General features: G+C 37.1%; 1 protein-coding gene across 8 annotated transcripts in view; it reads right to left on the bottom strand.

Annotated features, from left to right (window-relative positions):
* The window catches only part of LOC107847471, a 71,794-nt gene that overhangs the window by 6,434 nt on the left and 40,476 nt on the right, over positions 1-24,884 (bottom strand). For 2 of the 8 annotated variants that reach the window (XR_007046964.1, XR_001667521.2), the window contains exon 3: positions 19,626-19,755. The exons of 2 other annotated variants lie outside the window; for them this stretch is intronic. Coding sequence is in view for 2 of the 6 variants with exons in the window: in XM_047399173.1 (XP_047255129.1) it covers positions 14,681-15,399 (719 nt within the window). In the remaining 4 variants the exon portion in view is untranslated. Of the gene's footprint in view, positions 1-10,334; positions 10,720-11,413; positions 14,547-14,653; positions 15,400-19,625; positions 19,756-24,884 lie in introns of those variants that run through there. 4 more of the 8 variants (XM_016691741.2, XR_007046965.1, XR_001667524.2 and 1 more) reach the window with 4 other exon arrangements.

Here is a 24,884-nt window from a genome sequence, read left to right as displayed (position 1 = left end):
AGAATATCGGCAACAACATCCAACTATGATGTGAATACACCCACCCCCGCACAGAAAGATATGCATTATCCTCAAAGCAATAACTTACCGTACATGGTTGGACTGGGTTATTCTGTTCACCTTCTATTTCTCTGTGGCATCTGTCAGGTGGGGTGATGTTTATGCGTTCTCTCTCTGAGCAATGTTAGCCCCTATGGTGGTAGGGGAACTCACAACCTCAACCTCCATAATTGGAGGAATCATCTCCCGAACTGATCCTGTACTTCGCCCCTTTTCTAGGGTAGCACTAGTAGAGACTCCTGCCACTTTATTTTCTGTCTCTCTTTGCTTTCTTTCATCTTATTTCCTTGACTTCTTTGCATCTCTTTTTAGGTTATGTTGATCTAATTCCTCGGGTGACATGGCCTCTCTCTTTCTCTTTTTTCTTTCTTTTCTTGTGGCTCTTTCATCCATTTGCTGCTTGCCTTTGTCTTTCACAGGTCTGCCCATCAAGTCTAGAATGCCTTCCTCTTCATCACTTATCGCTAAATTTAGGTCAAATACAGGTAGCTATGACTGTTTCTCCTTCAACTCTACTATGTCAGCTTTTGCCTGCTCAAACTCTACCATGAGCTTTCCAAGATCAGGGAGAGATAGTGAATCTAGCCTTTTATTGATGTGGACCTCCATGTTATCCATTCTAACTTGAATATTTTGAAATGGTCTGACTGCTTTGGCCACAATTTCATCCACAAAAGGCTTGAAATCTCCAGCCCATTTTTCTAACTGTTTCTGAAACCACTTTTGGTTCTTTACCACCTTAACAAAATTATGCTGGTTGAATCTGTACTCCGTAAACTCTGGTCCCCCAGCAAACTGTGTAGACTCTGACCCTGCAGACATTCCCTGGGGCACATAATCAGGTGGTATATACGTGGTGATAGGTAAAGGCATACCTTCAGGCATTTCTGCGGTCTCTGGAACTGGTGCAGACTGAGGATAATATGCCAGAGGTTTGGTCAACCGAATTTCAAATTTTTATTTATCTTTTGACTTCTCAATGTCTTGCCTATGTGTATCCTGTACTTCATTATTAACCCCACGGATCAGCGGCACACCGGATTATTTGCATTACCCAGTGATCAAGCATGGGAAGGGTATAGAAGTGGTCACTTTATGTGCCCGCACAAATATCTCGTCTGTAATTAGCTGGCCAAAATCAATTGGCAGTCCTGAAACCAAATTGGCTACTTCTACTGCTCTGTGATGATCCAAGTTTCCATCTCCTTTTGTTGGCATTAACCTCAACCGATCAATAGCCCACCAAAACTTAGCTTTAAAACTAAGAGTGAACTTTGTGATGCCCTCTTTGGGATTAGTCAACCAGGAAGGATTTCCATCATCGGTCAAAAAAGAAGCAGCCTAATGTCTCTGACCGGAAGCATTTTGCATTCTATACTCAAAATTTGGGATAGCGGGTGGAGCCTCATATCCTGGCCTGAATAGCATCCTATTAATTGTTCGGGATGAGATATCAACAGTGACCCCTCAAACTAGAACAGACTCCCTATTCGGTCTATTTAAGATTGGAGTTCCCTTTGGGCATTCCGCTTATACCAAACACAGATAATTTGTGAAGAATTTCCTTACCCAATTTGGTTGGTACTCTCCTGGTGGCCTACTCACCCATGCTAGTCTATATTCATTGATACGATTCTCTAACTCGGGATATTCATGAAGTTCTGTTGTCATAATCTGATGTTCCTCTATGAATGATCTTCTGATCCCTCGAGTTGTGGGTGTTAACCCGCCATAAAACTCTTTTCGTGCTTCCTCTATTTGCCACCTGATGGCCTTTTAAACCTATGGATCCTTCCGCCTGATAATATTATCACCCTTCGGTACATCTTCAGCATTAGGATCATCTATTTGGTCCCCCATAATAATATTTTCAGTTTCAGTTGCTACCGGCAATGGTTGAGTTGCAGCAACAGTTGCCTCATCGGGGGTTGAACTTGAACTGCTAGAGGTACTCTGACTCTCCTCTTCAGACTGGGAGAGTATGAGAGATTCTATTTTATTTTTCCTGGTGTTGTAAGCCAGAGCAGACACATTCCTACCTCATTAAGATCTTCCTCCTCTGGTTGGTGGGGGTTTTTGGAGCCATATCACCTGAAAACTACTTAAGAAATCAGTTCTGCATTCAACACAATTAAAACAGTGCATAATGAGGTCTGACAGTAGGTTTGACAACCCACCAGTGGTGGGATGGCCCACCAACTCTGCCGTCAATCGTGAAGCAGTGTTCCTAAAAAATTTGCGTCTTCTGACGGTCTACTTGGTGGTCCATCACAAAGTTGACGGTCCACCAAGTCAATTGTCATGTCTTATACATAAGATGAATTTGTATCACATCTTCTGACGGTCATCTTGGTGGTCTGTCACAGAGTTGACGGTCCACCAGTTTGACCGTCCTACCTTCGTCTTCAGCCATCCTTCTGGGTTCGACCATTTTGTCGAACAATAGCACCTCAGATCATTTTTTAGCCATCAACACAGCTCTAAGCGCATACTTTAAGCACATTGGTTTCAGTTTACAACTAATATTGCTCATATTTCAGATAAATTGGTACCTTGAGTCATTCAAACTCATTACACTAAGAGCAAGCTAAAGAAACAAACCAAGCTCTTATACTTATTAGGGAAATTCAGAAGAAGAAATTTCTTTACATACCAGATTTTGCAGTCATGCTTTGTTCTTGAAGCTTCAGAGAGAAAACTAACTCACAAATTCAAGCACTAGATTTTTATTTTATTTGTGGTGAAGAGAGGGGAGGAGTAACTAGTATAAATATAGGAAAAAAAATAGAGAAGATAGGGAGTCTCAGCTAGGATAACTCCCTTCAGGTTTTTTGAATCTTAAGGAAGTGGACAGCCAAAGGCCCTGGAACGGTTACCATGGATGTACCCACTCAAATTTATTCATAAAGTTGCACTTTGGGTCAAATACGGAGTACTTATAAAGAGTACCAATTTGACCCAACCCAATTCAGAGTTAGGGTTAAAGTGGTGGTCACATTGGTAGAACGTCAACACTTTGACGGACCACCACTCTGAACGTCACACACTACCCGAGTTTATGTTTTCCTATTTCAGTGTGATGGTAAGTGGGACAGCCCACCAAACATGTGATGGTCCACCATATTTACCATCACTTCATACCAAAATATGGGTCATCAATCTTACTTTTGATGGCTGTTGTGACGTCCCACCAAGTTTGTGATGGTCCGACACTCAGGCCGTCATGGTTTATCCAGTGAATGCTTTTTCTTGCCAATTCTTGATGGTTGAAAGTAGTGGTCCGTCAGGGGACTGGTGGTCCATCAAGTCGTCCATTACAATGTTCCAGTAGCTCAGATGTATGCCTATCTTCCTTTTTACTGTATTTCAGGCCCTACACACTTCATAAACACATCAAAATTGCACAAGAACATAAAATAGACTCTAACTATGGTTACAACAACATGTTGTGGGTTGCCTCTCACTAGAAACTGATTTAACGTCGCAGCACGACTCAGGTATCTCGAGTACTCAGACTTCATTGAGATAAAAGACGTCAACACTTTTTATTAAGTCTTTTGGACCAATATAAAGTTTGATTCTTTTCCCATTCACTTTGAAGACACTGCCATTTTCGGAAACAGCCTTTCTACTTCATCAGAGGTAGAGGTATGGACTGCGTACATCTTACCCCCCCCAGACCCCACTAAGTGGGAATACACTGGGTTTGTTGTTGTTGTTGTTGTTGTTGTTGTTTGAAGACACTGCCATCTTCATTTTCAAGCTCGACTACTCCAGATGAGTAGACTTGGCAAATTTTGAATGGACCCGACCATTTAGACTTCAACTTACTTAGAAATAGCTTCAGTCTGGAGTTGAAAAGAAGTACTAAATCACCTTTCCTAAATTCTCTCTGTGCAATCCTTTGATCATGGTATTTCTTCATCTTCTCTTTATACAAGTCGGCTCTTTCATAAGCCCTGAGACGAAATTCATCCATCTCATTTATCTGCTCCAATCAGAGATTAGCTGCTTCCTTCCAATGCATATTCAGCCTTTTGAGAGCCCACAAGGCCTTATGTTCAAGATCGATTGGCAAATGACATGCCTTCCCATAGACTAGCTACTACGGTGACATGCCAATTGGTGTCTTAAAAGCAGTTTGATATGCCCATAAGAAGTCATCTAGATTTTGGGACCAATCTTGCCTATTAGCATTCACAGTTTTGGCGAGAATGGCCTTGATCTCATGACTCAACACCTCCACTTACCCACTAGTTTGTGGGTGGTACAGAGTTGCTACTCAGTGTTGCTTTACTCTATACTTCACCAAAACAGCCCTGAAAGCTTTATTGCAAAAATAAGATCCCCTATCACTTATGATTGTTCTTGGTACTCCAAAACGGGAGAATATGTTCTTCTTCAGAAATGCTATAACTCTTTTTCCTTTATTGTCAGCCAAAGCAATAGCTTCTACCCTTTTCGAGACATAGTCCATAGCTACTAGGATGTCTTTTGACCCATATGAGTTTACAAATGGGCCCATAAAGTCAATACCCCATACATCAAACAACTCTACTTCCATTATTTTGGATATTGGCATCTCATTGCGTTTGGAAATTGATCCTTGCCTCTGACATTGATCATATGTCCGAACAAACTCATATGCATCTCTGAATAGCGTAGGCAAATAGTAGCCACTCTGCAATACTTTCTGGGCAGTATGATCACCTGCATGGTGACCACCAATATGTGAAGCATGGCATGCTTCCAAAATACTTAACACTTCTACATCTGGGACATAACACCTAATAACACCATCTGCATATCGCCAAAAAAGATAGGTCTCGTCCCAAAAATAATGGGTCACATCATGAAGGAACTTTTTCCTTTGGTGAAAGGAAAGAATATCCGGCATCACCTCACTTACCACATAGTTTGCAAAATCAGCATACCACGGAATCTGCTCGAGCTTCGCAGCTAGTATCTTCTCATCCGGAAAGGAATCATAAATATCTAACTTATCCTTGATTGCTTTTTCACATTCAAGTCTGGATAAGTGATCAGCCACCTGGTTTTCACACCCCTTACGATCCTTTACCTCAAAGTCAAATTCTTGAAGCAACAATACCCACCGGATCAATCTCGGCTTCGCATCTTTCTTAGCCATTAAATACCTCATAGCTACATGATCCATGTAGACCACCACCTTGGTCACTAGCAAATACTCTTTGAATTTATAAAAGGCGTAAAGTACAACCAGGAGCTCCTGTTCAGTGATAGTGTAGTTCTTTTGAGCCCCATTTAGGGCTTTGCTGGCATGATAGATTTGATGAAACAACTTATCCTTTTTCTAAACCAACAAATCTCCAAGCGCCACCCCGCTAGCATCACACATTAGTTCAAATGGCTTTGTCCAGTTAGGAGTAATAATAACTAGAGCCTCCACTAATTTCAGCTTAATGCATTCGAACGCCTGTCTGTAGTCATCATCAAAAGAGAACTTGTCCTCCTTTTCAAGAAGTTTGAATAATGGGTTTGCAACCTTTGAGAAATCTTTTATAAATCTGCGATAGAATCCTGCATGGCCAAGAAATCTACGTACCCCTTTTATAAAGATGGGGGGAGGTAGTTTCTCGATGACCTCAACCTTGGCCCTGTCCAGCTCAATACCTTTTGCAGAAATTTTATGACCGATAACAATGCCTTTCTTCACCATGAAGTGGCATTTTTCCCAATTAAGGACCAGATTAAACTCTTCGCACCACTATAATGCTTGACTTAAATTCAGCAAGCACAAGTCAAAGGAATCTCCAACAACCGAAAAGTCATCCATGAACACCTCCAAGGTGTCTTCAACCATATCAGAGAAGATCGACATTATGCACCTCTGGAAAGTGGCCGGTGCATTACATAAACCAAAGGGCATCCTTTTAAAAGAAAATGTGCCGTATGGGCACGTGAACGTCGTATTCTCCTGATCTTCAGGAGAAATCGAGATCTGGTTATACCCCGAATAACCATCCAAAAAATAGTACCAACCCCTACCTGTCAATCGATCGAGCATCTAGTCCATGACTGGCATTGAAAAGTGATCCTTTAGTGTCCACAAATAAAGCTTTTGGTAGTCCATACACACCCTCCACCCAGTGATAGGCCTGAGTGGGATCAACTCATTCTTCTCGTTGGCTACTACCATCATGCCTCCTTTCTTAGGCACACACTGTATAGGACTCACCCATTTACTGTTGAGATTGGGTACACCACCCCTGTATCTAGCCACTTGATGATTTCTTTCTTCACCACTTCTTGTATAGGTGGGTTCAGGCGATGCTGATGCTCAATAGTAGGCATACAATCTTCCTCTAGTTGAATCTTGTGCATACATATGCCAGGAGGGATACCAATGATATCTATAATAGTCCAACCAATAGCTCTCTTATACCTCTTAAGAACAGAGATGAGAGATTTCACCTATTGTTCGCCCAGATCAGCAGCAATAATAATCGAAAGTGTATTTCCACTACCCAAGAACACATATCTCAGATGACTGGGTAGCTCTTTCAACTCTAATACCGGTGGCTCTTTAATGGATGGCTTTGCCGGTGGTGCAGGTCGATTCTTAAGGTCAAGATCAAGCTTCTTAAGGGCATAAGAATATGACCCCATTCCTATCAAAGAACAAATAGTTTCTTCATACTCCTTAATATCGTCACGATTAAAATTCATAAGCACAACAACTAATGGTTCAATAGTAAGCTATTCCTCTATAGATAGTTCCTGATCCTCCTCATAATAAACATCAACTATAGAGAACACATTCATTTCTTTGTGCTGCTTTATTGATTTGCATACATCAAAACGTACCACTTCATCATTCATCCAAAATAAGAGCTCATTCGCTCGCAAATCAATCAACACACTTCCAATTGTGAGAAAAGGTCAACCCAAGATTATGGGTACCTCGAAGTCCACCTCACAATCCAAAATAATAAAATCCACAGGAAAAATAAAGGTATCCACCTTCATTAATACATTGTACAGAATACCAATAGGCCATTTTACCGATCTATCTTCCATCATAAGCTGCATATTGGTTGGTGTAAGATATCCCAACCCCAACTTTTTATAAATGGCTAGCGGCATCAAATTAATGCTAGCCCTCAGATCACATAAAGCCTTAGCAAAATCAAAAGATCCAACCGTTCAAGGAATAGTAAAAGCTCCCGGATCTGCCTTCTTCAGTACTAAGGACCTTGTGGCAATCACACTACAATGATGGAAATTATCTATCGGTTCATAGCTTGCTGCCCTTTTCTTTTTCAAAAGGTTCTTCATGAATTTGGCATATCCTGGCATTTGCTTCAGTGCCTCTACCAAAGGCACATTAATAGTCAGCTGCTTTAGCATGGTCATGAATTTACTGAACTTTGTGTCATCAACCTTTTTCTTCAGTCTCTGAGAAAAGGGAGGTGGTGGTTTTGGGAGAGTTTTCTCCACCACTTTTTTTCTTTGTTTTTATCATCTTCAATAGTATCGGACTACTAACAGTTAGGTGTAATATCATGAATGATCTCGTCAGAGTTTTCAGCCTTTACGGGATGATCCCAATCAGCTTCAACAATATTCTCTGCTAAACCATCAGCTTCCGACTTACCCATAAATGGGTTTTCCAACACCTTGCCACTCCTAGTAGTAATTACCATACATGACCCATCCTTCCTTGGATTTTGCACTGTGTCACTTGGTAGAGTGCCAGATTATTTTTCACCTCAGCTACTCCTGTGTTAGTTTCCTCTACTCCCTTCAAAAGTTTATCCATCATGTCCTCTATGGACATTTTCCTAGAGTTAGATGCAACAACTTCATGACTCCCGGGAGGAATATATAAACCAATCCTGTTATTCTTATTCTTCCAATTTCCTTAATCTCGGTCCTTGTACCAGATTTCTTATAGTAGTTTCGTCCTTGGTTTCCTTGGCCACTACCTTAAAACCCCCTTGATTATTCAAGTAATTCACTTCCTCCTCAAAATCGGAGTCAGCTCTTCCCTGTGATGCAACAACTTTAACCTTCTCTATCTTTCCTGATAATAAATGCTTAGGAAAAAGGTCCATCTGTGTTTTCATGTAAGCTATATCTTGGTCACGTTCCTCTTCTCTTCACCTCTGTTCTACAGTCATGCCAATAGATACAGTAGAGTTTGCTACCTCAGAATCCCTGGTATGCCAAGCTTTACTCTACTTTTTCATACGATCAAGCATTTCAGACACCTCAAGAAAAGTTAGGTCCATGAATGACCCACTAGCAACATTATCCACCATTGGCTTAGTCACCGAATTCAAGGCCCTATATAATATCTCTTTAAGGTGGATGTTGGTCATCTGATGATTCAGGCACTGTGTGAGTTTCTTTTTGAACCTCTACCAAGTTTCATGAAGAGCTTCAATTGGAAGATACCAAAAATTACTGATTTCATCTCTTAACTGTGCCCTCTTGGACGGCGAAAAGAACCTTTCTAAGAAAGCATCTTTCAATTGCCTCCAATTCATAATAGAGTCGGGGGTTAGCCTATTTAACCATAATGTTGCTTCTCCAGAAAGAGACAATGGGAATAATCACAGCCGAATAGCATTTTCCCTACTACCGGATTGTCAAACGACTTGCACATTAAAATAAAGTTGATCAAATACATATTTGGGTCATCACTAGCAAGACCACCGAATAGTCCCTTCAGATGCAACAACTGGATCATTATACTCATAATATTAAACTTGGCTCTGGGTGCTAAGAGCGGAGGAATAATAGCCCCTGTGGCACCAGCCCCATCCAAATCATCATCATCATCATCAACTCATTATCACCCAGGTATTCATCGTCTGGGTTTACCTCCCGGCAAAAATTATCAGCATTTTGCTGGTTTACTTGAGCGGCTGCTAGAGTAGCTAATCTAGCCTACTCCTACTGAGCAGCTACCCTTTCTGGGTCCCATTGACCATTCATTCTGCCAATAAGATGTGGTATAGGATTAATAGGTAATAATGGTTGATTCGATCTTCGAGTATTTGGCATGCAAAACACTCAATCTGCACAAAACAAAAACAACAAACAAAAAGTAAAATTAAGGGATCTTTGACCAAATGGTTGATTAACAATTAAAACTTAGTTGAAAATCGTATTCCCTGGCAATGGAACCAAAATTTGATACGCCCAAATTACAACTCTTGATAGAAAGCGTAAACGATCGCTGTCAAATATAGAACCTAACTAGGTTGGTTGTCGAATCCCACAGGGAATACTGTGCTCACTAAGTATTGTAATCATTATTGGACTGTTGATCAGAGGTTTCTAAGAAGAAAAAGGGGTTTTAACTTATAAAATAATTAATTGTAACAAGAGTATTCCACTAATGATTCTCTTTGTAATTCGTAACTCTATGAGATTAAACAAACTAGGGTTATGGTCACTAAAATGCTAGCACCATTCGGGTTGTAAATCATTTATGAGTTCCACTTAGCAAATTCAATTGCAAGAGAGGTTGAGTCCTATTCTTTATCCCTTAGTTTCTCAACCTAGGTGGATAGATTATCCTCTAATTCTCTCAAACTCAAAGGATGCATTGTTATTTCAACCCATTTCTCATGTAAGCTAATCCTTTTAGGACATTGGCTATTACTCTAAAGGTTAAAGCCCTTAGAATTCATGTAAACACTTTCTTTTCCCAACAAACACTTTCCTTTCAGACAAGTGATGTTCTAGGGCTCTCTCTTCAAGTTTGCAACCAAGAAAAGTGATGAAATTGAAGAAATATTTATGCAATATCATTTAGTTATGGAACTCAATTTGATTCCCAACTCATAGATGCGTTTCACATTAAGGATCCTATAACCCTAGTTAGGGGATTTTAGCCACAATACTCCATAGACAAAGAAGAAATAATTCTTGTATTATTCATAAATAGATTAAGAATTTACTTACAAAGAATCCTAAGAATCAGTTCTTGAATCTTCAATAATCAATGTTCAATGATAAATTTCTTCAAGATCTTTAGAATCCCCAAAGTACTAGGTTCACCAAAGTTTCAATAGATAAGAAAACTTATAAAAGATAACAGATGTATTCTTAACCCTAAAATTTGGTATTTATATGTTACCAACTAAAAAAAATAATTTAAAATTTAAAAGCAGAAAAATCGCGTCCTAGTTGACGGTCCATATGGTGGTCCGTCAAAGTGTTGACGGTCCACCATCTTGTCCGTCACTCGTTTCTTCCAAATAAAAGTTTTTGGATAAGACCTGACCGTGACACCGGCGTTCTGTCGGAAGATTGATGGTCCACCATACTGATCATCATTGATTCTCTCTAAAAAGTGGTTTCTGCATAAGTATTGACGGTCTATCTGGTGGTCCGTCGTATGGCTTAAGGTCCACCACGTTGATCGTCACTGAGTCCCTCTGAAAGGTAGTTTCTGGATATGAGTTAACGGTCCATATAGTGGTCCGTCACATGGATGATGGTCCACTATGTGGTCCGTCACTTAATACATTAGTATGCCATGTTCTGGTTTGCCTTGACGGTTCTCCTGGTCGTCCGTCGCAAGCCTGACGGTCCACCATTTTGACCGTCACACTCATTTTTCTGCTACTTTTTCCAGCTTTCTTCTGTGGTTATCTCCTTTCACTGAAAACACTAAAAACTTTATTAAATAACACTTTGGTTGATTGAAAACATACAATTTTCCTAAGAAAATGATGGTAACTATTCTGTAAGATACCGAAACATCAAGGACCCCTTTTATAATGGGAATAGTCAGTTATGTTTTCACGTTTCATCAACGTGATTGGTGAATACAATCATTATCCTACTAAGAGTCAGTAATTATGGATACAATCCTACTAGGAGTCAGTAATTATCCTACTAGGTAACTTTCCATATAGATTAAAGATTTAACTTATTCAATTATTATTAAACCAGTAAATAAATTAATTATGTGGGTCATAGAAATTTATATTCTCCCACTTGGCACTGACAATGTTAATTTAATAGTTTAATAGGTACGTCAATTATGTGCACTATTAATGTTAAATCCAACATCATTTTTCATCGTTAAATAATTCAACTAAAATGAGTCATGGCGGATGTACGTCCCTTTACTTGACATAGTTTCTTCCATGTACTACAATATTAGTCTATTACCTAACATAACCTTTTAAATACATAGTGGGTCCAACGATAATACTTAGAATCCTTTATCTAAGTCAGAACATGTTATCATTATTCACAATATTATGTATACAGGAGAAAACAGGTAGCAACAAAAACATATATAATTTGAGCTCAAAGTGTCAATTTCATAAACATAATAAAGTCTTTACATAAAATCATTCATTGCTATCAATAAGACCCATCCTTTCAACATGTTCAATAAATGTTTTGGGCGGTAATCTTTTCGTCAAAGGATCAACAATCATAAGCTTAGTGCTAATATGTTCAATTAACACTTTGTGTTTATGGACTTCTTCTTTAACCAAAAAGTATTTCAATTCCATATGCTTAGCACCTTTTGAATACTTATCGTTCTTAGAGAAGAAAATTGCGGCGGTATTATCATAATAAATTTTCAGCAGCCTGGCTATATTGTCGACTAGTCCAATTCCTAAAATAAAATTCCACAGCCAATTAGCTTGGACTGTGGTCTCAAAGAATGCCACAAACTCAGCTTCCATAGTGGATGCAGCTATAACAGACTGCTTCACACTCTTCCATGATATTGCTCCTCCAGCTAATAGAAACAAATATCCAAATGTGGATTTTCTTGTATCCACACAACCAGCATAATTTGAATCTGAATATCCAACCATATCAAAATGATCAGATCTTCTATAAGTGAGCATATGATCTTTCGTTCCTTGTAAGTATTGCAACACTTTCTTTGCAGCCTTCCAGTGATCCATTCCAGGATTACTTTGATATCGACCCAGCATTCCAACAGCAAAACTGATGTCTGGTCTTGTACATGTTTAGGCATACATAAGACTCCCAACTATTGATGCATAAGGAATATCTTTCATTTGCTTTCGTTCCAAGTCATTCTTTGGACATTGATTGAGACTAAACTTATCTCCTTTCTGAATTGGAATGGGACTTGATGAGTATTTTTCCATTCTAAATCTCTCTAATACTTTATTAATATAGGTTTTCTAAGACAATCCCAACAATCCTTGTGATTTATCTTGAAATATTTCTATCCCAATCACATAGGATGCCTTAACCATCTATTTCATTTCAAAGTTGTTAGAGAGATATTTCTTGGTATCATGTAACAAACCAAGATCTTTAGTAGCTAACAAAATATCATCAATATACAAGACTAACATAATAAACTTACTGCCACTGACCTTTAGATATATACACCGATCAATAGTGTTTTCTTTAAATCCAAAGGTGACAATCATTTCGTTAAACTTAAGATACCATTGTCGGGAAGCTTGTTTAAGTCCATATACTAACTTCTTAAGCTTACACACCATGTTTTCATTTCCTTTAATAGAAAACCCCTTAGGTTGATTCATATGAACTCTTCCTCTAAATTTCCATTCAGAAAGGCTATTTTCACATCCATTTGATGTAGCTCTAAGTCATTATGAGCTACCAAGGCCATTAAAATTTCAAGTGAATCTTTTCTAGAGAAGGTTTAAAATGTCTCTTTATAGTCAATGCCATCCTTTTGAGTGAAACCTTTGGCAACAAGTCTGGCCTTGTGACGTTCGATGTTGCTAGTTGAGTCACGTTTGGTCTTAAAGACCCATTTACACCCAACTCTTTTGTAACCTTCGGGTAATTCAACAAGGTCCCAAACTTCATTCTGTTCCATAGATTTTAACTCATATTTCATAGCATTTATCCATTTATCAGAATTATTCTTTCAATGGCTTGTCAAAATGAAACTGGATCATCATCAATTCCCAAGTCAGTTTCTGACTCATGTAGATGTACCAAATAATCATCAAAAATAATAGATCTCCTTTGTCTTTGATATCTTCTTGATGCTACTTCTTGTGGTTCATCTACTATAGGTTCATCAATTATGGCTTCATTATTAGGAGTATTAATTTGTTGTTCTTGTTGATTACTTTGTTGTACAACATCTTTAGGAACAACAAATTTAAAAGAAGTACAGGGTAGAGGAATTCGTACTCTAACTTCTTTAATTTCAACATTATGTGGTTCTTCACTCCCACTAACTTCACCATTCTCAATGAATCTAGCGTTTCCAGTTTCAACTATTCTCGTACTATGATTAGGAAAGTAAAATCTATACCCCTTTGATTTTTTTGATAACCAATGCAGAAACCACTGATTGTTCTTGAATTCAGTTTCTTTTCTAGTGTATTATAAACTCTAAATTCTGCCGAATAACGCCAAACATGCAGGTGCCTCAAACTAGCTTTCCTACCAGTCCACAGTTCAAAAGATGTCTTTGGGACTACTTTATTGGGAACCCTATTTAGCAAGTAAACAGTAGTCCTTAAAGCATACATCCATAAAGAAGGAGGTAAAGATGAATTACTTAACATACTCCTAACTATATCCATTAATGTACGATTATGCCTTTTTGCCACACCATTTTGTTGTGGTGTGCCAGGCATTGTGTATTGAGCACATATGCCACGCTTTTCGAGGAATTTAGCAAATGGACTTGGGTGTTGTCCACTTTCATCATATCTTTCATAATATTCACCACCTCTATCAGACCTGATTATTTTCACCTTTTTATGTAGTTGTCTTTCAACCTCAGTAATAAATACCTCTAAGGCATTAATCGCTTGAGATTTTTTATGCAAAAAATAGATATATCCATAACGTGAAAAGTCATCAATAAAAGTGATAAAATATTTTTCTTTATTGAAAGATGTGATATCAAAAGGACCACATATATCAGTGTGTATAATTTAAAGAAGTTGTGTGCTTCTTGTGGCTCCTTTCTTTGTGCTTTTTATTTGTTTTCCTTTAATACAACCAACACAAATATTAAGGTCAGTAAAATCTAAATCTGGAAGAATTTCATTCTTAATTAATCTTTCCAGCCTTTCTTTAGATATGTGACCTAAACGTTTATGCCACAAGTAAGCAGATTGTTCATGCACAAAACTTCGTTTGGTTCCAACATTATGATGCAGAGTTAAGAGTATTTCGATAAACAGATTATCAAGATTCAATTTGTACAAATTATAACAAAGAGTACCAGTACCAATGAGATAATTATTCTTAAACAAACTAAAACATCCATTACCAAAATTAGAGGAATATCCAGTCTTATCCAACTTAGACAAACAAACTAAATTTTTTGAAAGAGAAGGAACATAATAAGTTTCAACTAAATCTAAGTGACGCCCAGTATCGAGAATCAGACGATAAGTCCCGACAGCTTTAACTAGAGCCTTCACTCTATTCCCTATGTAAACAAATCTTTCATTCTTCTTCATGGTTTGGATTGTAAGGAATCCCTGCTTAGTATTAGAAACATAAACAGTACAACCAGAGTCAATCCAGCAAGTATTATAAGGAACTTCAGTTAAATTTGATTTGAGACATGTAAAATAACAAGGCTTACCTTTCTTCTCAAACCATCTCTTACGTTTTAGGTAATCTTTCTGAAAGTGTCCAGATTTTTCATAGAAATGACACTTTCCATTCTTGTTTCCTTTCTTATGTACTTGAGATGAGGACTGATTAACATTAAGTTGCTTCTGTTGTCCCTTACCATGTTTCTTTTTTTTTTTTCAACTCCTTGATGATTTACACAATTAATGGAGTGGGTTCCTTGATTCTTTAGCCTCGTTTCCTCTTGAACCAGCATACCATGCAATTCACGCACGTTCCATTTGTCTTTTATGGTGTTGTAGTTCATTTGGAAAGGACCATACTTAGACGATAATGAGTTGATAATGAACTGCACAAGGAAATTCTGTTCCACTTCTATTCCCAATGACTTAAGTCTTGCTGCTATATTTATTATTTCAATGACATACTCATGCATAGTACGTGAACCATCAAACTTCATAGTGGTCAAATTACCTATTAGTGTCACAACAAGAGACTTATCAGCAGTTTGGGAAGACTCTTCCACAAGTTTCAGAAGTTCTTTTGCACTTTCAGTTTTGGGAAGAGTAGTCTTAATATTGCCCGCAATATTCATTCGCATGAACATTAGGCCTAATATGTTAGACCGATCCCAGTTCTTATAATAAGACTTTTCTTCATCACTGCTAGCTTCATTAATAGTAGTTGGCTTTTCAGAGTAAAGTGCAACATCAAGATCTAAAACCCCAAAATGGAATTTGATCTGTTCGCACCAATCTGAAAAGTTAAATCCATTAAAAGTCGTAACAGAGGCAGAGTGCAAATGAAAGAAAAGTGCTGAAATAAAACATGCTCATTTGTTAATACTTTGAGTTACTAGTTTAAACACATTAGCAAATTCAAAAACAACTTACTTAAATGTATATTGATGTTCTCCTTTGGGCGAAACAACAAAATACAAATTTAAACATAATGATGCTTAAAATATATTTAACACAAAACAAAAATATTTAATGCATCAATTAATAATATTTATCATCTTTGGATAAATAAATAAAACTAACGATACATCAAAATTATCTCTTTAATATTTATTGGTCATACGAATAAACAATCAACCTTTGGGTGATCCACAAATGTCTTATGACTAAAGATTTAATTTACCCATTATTATTAGATCAATTATAAGCATCAAGATTAATGGATAATTAATTTAAACTTTAACCTTTATTTTGAAATTAATTTCATAAAGATTCGACCACTTTGGTGATTAACGAATCTTACATATATGATTCCAAGATATATTAAGAAACAATAAATTTTATTATTGCATACTACAATGTTCTAACAACAAGGAGTTGTTTCTTTAATATTTAAAATAACAAAGATTAAACTCATGTTATTTTAAATTGAATCAATTATAATAATATCAATATTTCAAATTTCGTTATTCAATAACTGTGAAATTTCTAACAAACATAATTAAAATTCACAAGATCTGGAGAAACATTAATTTTAATGGAAAATCACTTGTTCCGAAGACCAGGCTCTGATACCACATGTAAGCATAAAACAGATTATATAGACTTAAACAATCTTATACATAAACAATCCTATCCATAATCCTTTGTATTATTCAAGAATGTTGAACTTAATGATTTTCACATGCATATTATAACAGTAATTCAATAAAGAATTACCTACCTGAATTCTCCATGATTTTAGCGGAAGCAAAAACATAATAGTAGAAGCACTGAATTGTTTCTCTCTCTTTACCTTACTTTCAGAATAATTGTGATGGAACTTATTCTTCTTTTGGCAGAGAGAGGACCCCTTTTATAATGGGAATAGTCAGTTATGTTTTCACGTTCCATCAATGTGATTGGTGGATACAATCATTATCCTACTAAGAGTCAGTAATTGTGGATACAATCCTACTAGGAGTCAGTAATTATCCTACTAGGTAACTTTCCATATAGATTAAGGATTTAACTTATTCAATTACTATTAAACCAATAAATAAATTAATTATGTGGGTCATAGAAATTTACAACTTGGTCATTTTAAAATTGATTTTTTACCATTTCAGTAAAAAAAAAAAAGAGTATATCTAAGCCATAGGAGTATAAATAGACCACTTCCTTGACGCTGGGTATATTTGCTCTAAATCATATGGTACATCCTTTTCACTTTAATTAAATCCAAGTGGATTTTAATTTAATTTAAAAAATTTGGAAAATAATGTTGAAATGGATTTTTTCACTTCGTCAATCGAAAGGGTATACTGAGCCATTTGTTTAACAACAGGAGGGGTATAAATAGGCCACCTGTTTTTTAACCAAGTAAATAGGTCACCTGTTTTTTTAACTAAGTATATATTTACTATAATTGTATGGTACAATGGTATAGTTGAACTTTTTACCTTCTTCATATGTTAGACGAAAAGAGCCAAAGTTGCTAGTTAGGAGAATCAAAGTTGTTAGTATGTTGTAGCATTCTGTTTGGTTGTAGTTGACTTTAATTATCATTCTAATAAAAAGATTACTATGTATCTTTATAAGCAGTGAAACTTTATATTCAAAAGCTCAATTTAGCACAACTTAAGACTTTTGATATCAAAAACTTACACCCAGGATGATAGAGCCTCTGTGGTCTAGTTTTTAAAAAGTGCTTTTATGTAAGCGTCAAATAATAAAAAAAAGGAGAAGTATCATGTTTTAATATGCCTCAACTTTGCAATTTAGAGCGGATATATTCCCTCGTCAAAAAATGAGGCACATATACCTTCAGAGTCTTAACAAATGATTCATATTTACTCTTTTCGTTAACGTATCCATATTAATTGAACTAAAATAAAATAATCCTAAAGATAGTTTTTAAATGGTTTTGTATATCTAGCTAGGAAACGCAGTTTTTAGCTCTGCATTACTCTTTATTGATTTCTTAACTTTGGTAAGCACTTGTCACCGGAACAAAGCACAACGAATCAATCTTTTCTCCTACATTCATGTCACTGAATTCTCTAGATCTTGGAGGAGAAGCAGATAGGCTAGAAGCTATATATAAACAATGTTTCTTTGTTAAAGGAGTTGCAGAATTGCTGTTTTGCATTTTTCCCAGTACTTTCTAAGTTTCGACTTTCTTGAACTCCGATCCGTCAGTAGTAAGTAGCCATGCTTCGTTCAAAGAAATGATGCAACTCTCTAGAAACAGTTCCTTTGTCTTCAAACTACTTGTACTCTTTGTCTAACTTCGATTCTCGTTGCCGAAGAATCTTTTTCTTGCTGAAGACATCTACTATGCATAATGCAATTCAAGTCTACAAAATCCACAACTTATGGAGTGCAGCCTTTTTAACATAACATAAGCATAAATGTCACTAAAAGGTTACTTTATGTGCTGACTCTGAGTAGGCTGAATTTGTTAGAAACTTCCTCAACTTACAAAACATACAACATTAAAATTTGGCTCGTAGCATTGAAGAAAGATTTTTGAGTGAAGAATTGGCTTGACTCTCTTGCTATTTAAGTTCGGGAATTTTAATTCCCATATACTCCAGTGATAGCAAACTTGGAGCATCGATCAACTCTATGCCCACACAATACTAATCTTCGAGACCTTCAGTGATAATAATTGAGCCATTACTATAAGTTGATGACATATGCACCGACAAGTCGAGAACCAAGATAAAAGTGCTAGTGTGCACGAACAGATCCAGAGAGCTAAGTACTTAATGGCTCTATATGTCAAGATATATGGCACATGGGCCTAGTCAACCGTCAGCATGAGAGAAGGATTGTCAAAGTCCAGTCTATTCTCCAACCAATATGGGACTTTTACCCACTCTAACACCCCCTTCACGCCCAAGGATCAACTGGCGGGTGAACCGAGAGCTTAAACGGGGATGGACCTGCCTCTGCTATCATGTAAAGATATAGCACCTAGGCTAACTCACAAAAACTAGCTCATGAGAGAAGAATTGTCCAAATCCATATAAGCAAACCATCAATCCATTACCCAACTAATATAGGACTTTTACCCACTCTTAACACTATACTTCTACCAAATAATAAATAATGCAAAGATCAGAACACTAAAAGGAATTATTATAACTTCTGTGTATTTTTAAAAGCAGTGAAATATGGTTCAAGAGCTCAATTTAGCACATCGTGATAAATAAAGAAAAATGAAGTGCAGTTTTTATGACTAAGAAAGAAAGTAGAATAAACTGCTGCACCAATCTAATAGAAAGAAATATTTTTGTCCCACTCGCTAGTGGTCCTTATTAAGAGCTCTCCTCTTTTGAGTTCTACAGGATCCCAACTCTGACTTTTCTTATCAAATTTGTAGACTTTTGCTTCCTTTAATTCACTATGCGAAGGCTCGTTTTCATGAGAAGGGGCGTGATTCAAATTCTTCATATATGTCAAACAATTAATGATGCATGTAAACATTGCGCTTGTTGATAGTAGGTTGAGTCTCCTAGGGTGACAACTCCATAGCAAAGCATCCAAAAAGGTTGGAAACTCCCAAGATGATTGTATTACTACGTCTAATATGTCCACTTGTGCCATAGGAACTCTATGGTGCAAGTTGCCAATCAGTCATGTTGATCTCATTGCAGTTGAGAAAATAAAGGAAAACTTGAGACCAAGATGTCGAATTTGATAGAAACTTCCTCAACTTACTAAACTATGTAGCATTTCAATTGTGGTAGCGTGAAGAGCGATTTCCTTTAAGTTCAAGAATTTGATTTCCTTTATACTCAATTGATGCAAAATTTGTAGCATCAACCCCATTTATGCCATCAAAATCCAAAAGCTTCAAGATCTTTAGGGACTTACTCTTGCAAATTTTAAACCTTCCTCACTGGTCAAAAACATTAACTAATATAAAAATCTCAAGGCATTGAGATCGAGAAATAAGGTACTACAGAAATCCATCGTGAATATATATATATATATATAAAGATTTTAGATTCTAGCATTCAGCAACATCCAAACCTTTCGATAAACCAGAATAAGTCAAGTGTTCAAGTTTTGGTGCTTGAATTTTAAGACGCTGGGTATTTCGTGTCTTTATTGAAATTGACTTGATCTTTTGAAGATTCAGCAGCTCAATCTTTTCCAACCCCTGACAATGCTCAAAGATGAAAGAGACAATCAATGGAAAACTATGAAGTGGAGTTTGAAGCATGTTTTTGTCTAATCTTACATCAGATAGATAAAATTTTCTCAAAGAATGACAATTCGCCATTCTATTAGATAATAAGGCACGCGTTAGATCACAAGTGACCAGAACCAATTCTTTTAACGATTTTGCTGCCAAGATTTCAAAAATAGGAAAGGTGTATGATGTAAATCTAGGTTGACTGCTAAAGTCGAGATTCTCAACACCTGTTAAGTCCTTAGTTTTGATGATTGACAAATTATGTTGGGAACCTGTTCCCCGGAGACTATTTGATGATAAAGATGCTAATACTTAGGAAATAGGTTAGGTTTACCTGTCACTATCACAGTCAACCTGACAGTTGGATGCAAGTACAAAAGTTGGTGAAAAACTGTTGCCATCTTTTTTTCTCAACCAATGGGACTCCTCCTAGGTTTTCTTGTGTCATACATATAATGCTCATATTCTCTAACAAGAAAACCAAGCTTCCATATACTTGCAACTTATATCTCTCTCGAAGCTCTTGGATCAAAGACTCAACTTGCAACAAGGAATAGATATCTCATCAAGTTGTATTTTACCTTCTTATTATTTGAGTCTATGTATTATGATTTAAATGTTGCCTACTTCTGCTTATTTGATTATTAGTAGGTGTTGTGGTGTAAACCTTATTTCTTTGTAATCATCTAGAGTTAGGTGATTCTGAAGGTAGAGTTAGCTTGTCATTTAAGTTAGAGTTAGCTGGTGTGTGGGTGTAGTAGAGTTATTATGTATCTTCCTTTTAATACAGTTATTACTAGGTGAAAAAGATTAGGAGTTTAATCCTTGAAGTCTAGAGTCTGTATTTAAGTTTCTTGAATATAGTGGAGCTTAAAAATCCTGAAGGCAGGTCGTGTTTTTTCTCCCTTCAGCAAGGAGTTTTCATGTAAAATTTTTGTGTCTGCTGTTTACTTTCTCCATGCACTTTATTACTAAGTTTCTCTTAGTTCTTGCTGTTTGAGTCTGTATGGGAACAAGTCCCAAGTTGAGAAGTAACCCACTACAACTCTCCATTTGGTATCACGGCAAGGTCTTTCTAAAAAGGTTAACACCTTGAAAGAATCTTGAGAATGGCTGCTCCTCAAAATTTTGAAGAATGCCAGTTAACCACTACACCACCTAGGTTCAATGATGAATATTATGGGTGGTGGAAGACTAGTATGCATGATTTTATTTTGGTTGAAGATTTAGAGTTATATGATGTCATTGAGAATGACCTTTTTGTTCCCATAAGGGCAGTAAAGGTTGGTGATGTGGCCTCATAGGTTCTAAAATTCCCTGGATTTTAGCCCTTGAAAAATTTTTGAGCTTTGAGCTCACTGTCCTAGCAACGACTCACTATACGAGTAGTATGGTGTGGGTACGGGTCAGGTGACCCTAGTCGTTAGGTGTGCAGTGGGTGGTGGCTGGATTTTCGGTCTTGGTAATGACGGTGTAGTACGAGTCGTTAGGGATTGTGATGATTTATTAGGATGATACTTAACCAAATCAATAACTTAGTGACTTAACTTGGCTTTTAGTACGAGTGACTCACTAAGATCCTTGAGAATAGGTTATAAGTGGTAGGGTTGGGTCTTATGTTGTCCAACGTCAAATCCCTTAGGTTTTGTCTTGGATATGACTATACCATATGATTCGTATGGTCAGGTCACAAGTGGGGTCATAGAATAATATGGTGGACAGTGAATGGATTTCGAACTTACTGTCTTAGTAACGACTCAAGGGTGCGAGTCGTATGTTGTGGTGACAAGTCGATAGGTCAACTTGTAACCAAGGATGATTTTTTTACAGCTTTAAGCTTGGGGCACTTTAGACATTTCCCACTTAAAACCCTTAAAACCTCACACCCCTATAACACTTTATGGCCATTCATTCCATACTTTATAAGATTTAACATCCTCTTTACTCTCTCAAAATCCTCTCAAGCAAAATTGTCTAGGGTTTTTCCAAAGTGGTCATCTAAGGGCTTAAGGATCAATTTCTCTCTGTGAATCTTTGTAATTTAGGTATGCCACTCTTCCCTCATGGTTAGTTTACTAAAAATATATGTTTAAAGCATTGTTCATGAATCATTAATGGTGGTTTTAAAACCAAGGTTGAGGGGCTTGAATACATATCATTGAATATTGGTTCCTATGTTTTAAATTGTAACTATGCATGTTTTTACTTATAATTTTGTGCATGTGGGTGCATGGGAATGGTTATTTAATTAAGGGGTCATGGTTCAACCCTAAATTTGATGATTTTGGCTTTGAGAATGGCATGCCCTCAACCTGTTTGTGAAATTGTCAATGAGAATGGTATTGTCACAAGTTGAATTTTGTTTTGAACTAAGGCTTGACATAACAATGTTAATAATTGATGGATGACTTTAAAAGGGCCTTGGTGGCCATACATTGAATGGAATTGAAAATATTATGAGGCACATAGAAATCCCCCAAGTGATTTTAATAATAGAGTCAGTGGGGTACATGGGAATCCCCTAAGTGTTGGCTAATGACATTGCTTGCAAGCTATAGTCAGTAAGACGATACCACTTTAGAATGCCTTAATAATTAACTCCTGGAATTGGTGGTTTAGTTATATGCTAAAGGTTTTAATTGGGCAGTAATGGGGATTGTGATAGCTAGCCGTGAAGGTGTGAGTCCAAAAGGCAAACACTGGAATCCCCCAAGTCCATACTTGTATATATGTATCATAGAGGATGAAGGGTACACAAGAATCCTTGGCTCCTATAATATCTCCAGTTCTTGCGACTACACGTACTGGGGCCCGTTCTAGGGTAACACTGTACCTATTTAGCCCATGGGTGAATTTATGAAGGTAAAGTTATACAATCCTAGTTAAGATTCTAAATACATGCTAAACCTTGTTCCCTATCCCAACACGGTATATATATATATATGTGATTGCATATGATTATTTGATTTGATTTTAAATAATGACATTATTTAAGTTTATCCCTGAGTTACATGCTAGAGTTCACTCTGCTAACCGTCTTTGGGTGCTGTATCCCAACGCAATACAGGAACCGACTATACTACCATTCCTTTTGCTGAGTGACTTAGATTTGGGGACAACTTTGAGTCAGATTGAAGTGAAGAGCTTCCATACTCCGAAAGATTCAATTTCATTCTATGGACATTTTTTATTATTTTTATTTCTTGGGTTTTTGTTTTAGCTATGGTCAGGGGCATATCTCGATCGAATATTTTTTGATTCTAGTTAGAGGCTTTGTCGGACTACTATGGGCATGGATGGTGTTGATATTAGTGTTAGCATTAGTTTGATATTTCGTTTTGGATATTTGTTTATGGTTATAGACTTGACTTATTGTCTTTAGATTATTATTGCTTTATCTTGTTACATGCTCGAAATCCATCCGACAAGGGGTGTAGGGTAGTTAATGATGGGGTATTGGGAGTGGTCTTTGATCCTGGTTGGACTTAATATACCCGACATGACTCAACCCTATTTTTGGTCATGTTAGATTGGTATCAGAGCCCTAGGTTCATGGTCAATTGGGAGTCCACAAAGCCGTGTTGAGTAGAGTCTCTTTTAAGTGTGTAGCACCCCACACTCATTAGGGAGAGGATACCAGGAATTTAGGAATGTTTCTCTTTCTTGTGTTCTGTTTTGAGATATAGAGTCTAAGGTCCTGAATTCTCCTCTAATTCTCATTTGTTCACTTTTAGATCATGCTTCCCCGATGATCTGAAGCTCTCAGAAACTCCCCTGCTCCACTCAAGGGTAATGTGGATGGAACATATCCTACAATATTAACGATTGATAGGTGACTTTAAAAGGGCCTTGGTGGCCATAAATTGAATGGAATTGAAAATCTTATGGGGTATAGGGGAATCCCCCATGTGATTTAACAATGTGGTCGGTGGGGTATATGGGAATCCCTTAAGTGTTGGCTAATGACATTGCTTACAAGTTCTAATCGGTATGATGATACCACTTTATAATGCCTTAATAATTGGCTCCTGGAATTGGTGGTTTGGCTATATGCTAAAGGTTTTAATTAGGCAATAATGTGGGTTGTGGTAGCTAGCCATGAAGGTATGGGTCCAAAGGACAGACACTTAGAACTTATGTTTGCCGACATGGGGTTTGGTCTTGGTGTACTTAGGCTTGTGGGGTACACTGAAATCCCTCGAGTCTATCTTTGTATATATGTATCATTGAGGGAGAAGTGTTGTAATACCCCGTATTACTCAAACTTAACTATCTCTTCAAGAGTTATCCAATATAAAATTTTTGAAACGCTCAGTATTTTTCAGTTTAGAGTCTGCCATTGCATAGTAAATTTAATTAGCTTTCCAGTGATATAAAATTTGTCTAAATCCGATAACCGAGTAAGAAGTTATGGATATTTAAAGTTTCTATCATTAAAAACCATTCAGGCCAGTAGCGCATCCAGGGTATGTCAAAATGACAATTGTCAGTTTCCAGAGAGGTACCGCGATACTGGTGCATCGCGCCACAACTTATTTTACATAATTGTCTATTTCTAGTGTACCAATGTGATTCCACTGCATCGCGGTGAACTTTCAGGTCCCAACCATAGTGGCAATGCAATACTACCATGTCGTACCACCATGCATTTTCACAGTTGGAATTTCCATAGACATGGCACGATAGCGACGCGTCGCGCCAGGTGCCTATTTTGGAAAATTTCAATGAAAGTTAAATGTTTCATCCAAGGTTAAAACAGTCTTTTCCCATGATTTTAACATGCCCAAATACGAGATTTAATCCCTAAAAACATTTTAAGTCATTACTCACTCAATTTATCCCCAAATTGATAAATTTAATTCGTACTCATCGCTAGCATGATTCAATTTGAGTCATTATAGACAGGAAGACCAAATCATCTCATTTCCTACCAGTCCATATCTTTTATTCGATCAAGGATTACGCCAAACTTTATATTAGGGAGTTGTTCAGGTTGTATAGTGTTATGTTATCCATTATATCATATAGAGGTACCCAGTTTACCTCTCATTTTTGGAATGCATTCCAAAAGGGTCTTGGTACCTGAGTTCACC

Source organism: Capsicum annuum, chromosome 11 (genome assembly GCF_002878395.1).
Source record: "Capsicum annuum cultivar UCD-10X-F1 chromosome 11, UCD10Xv1.1, whole genome shotgun sequence".
Classification (NCBI taxonomy): domain Eukaryota; kingdom Viridiplantae; phylum Streptophyta; class Magnoliopsida; order Solanales; family Solanaceae; genus Capsicum; species Capsicum annuum.
Note: the sequence above shows the minus strand (reverse complement) of the source record. Positions and strands in the feature narration are given on the sequence as shown.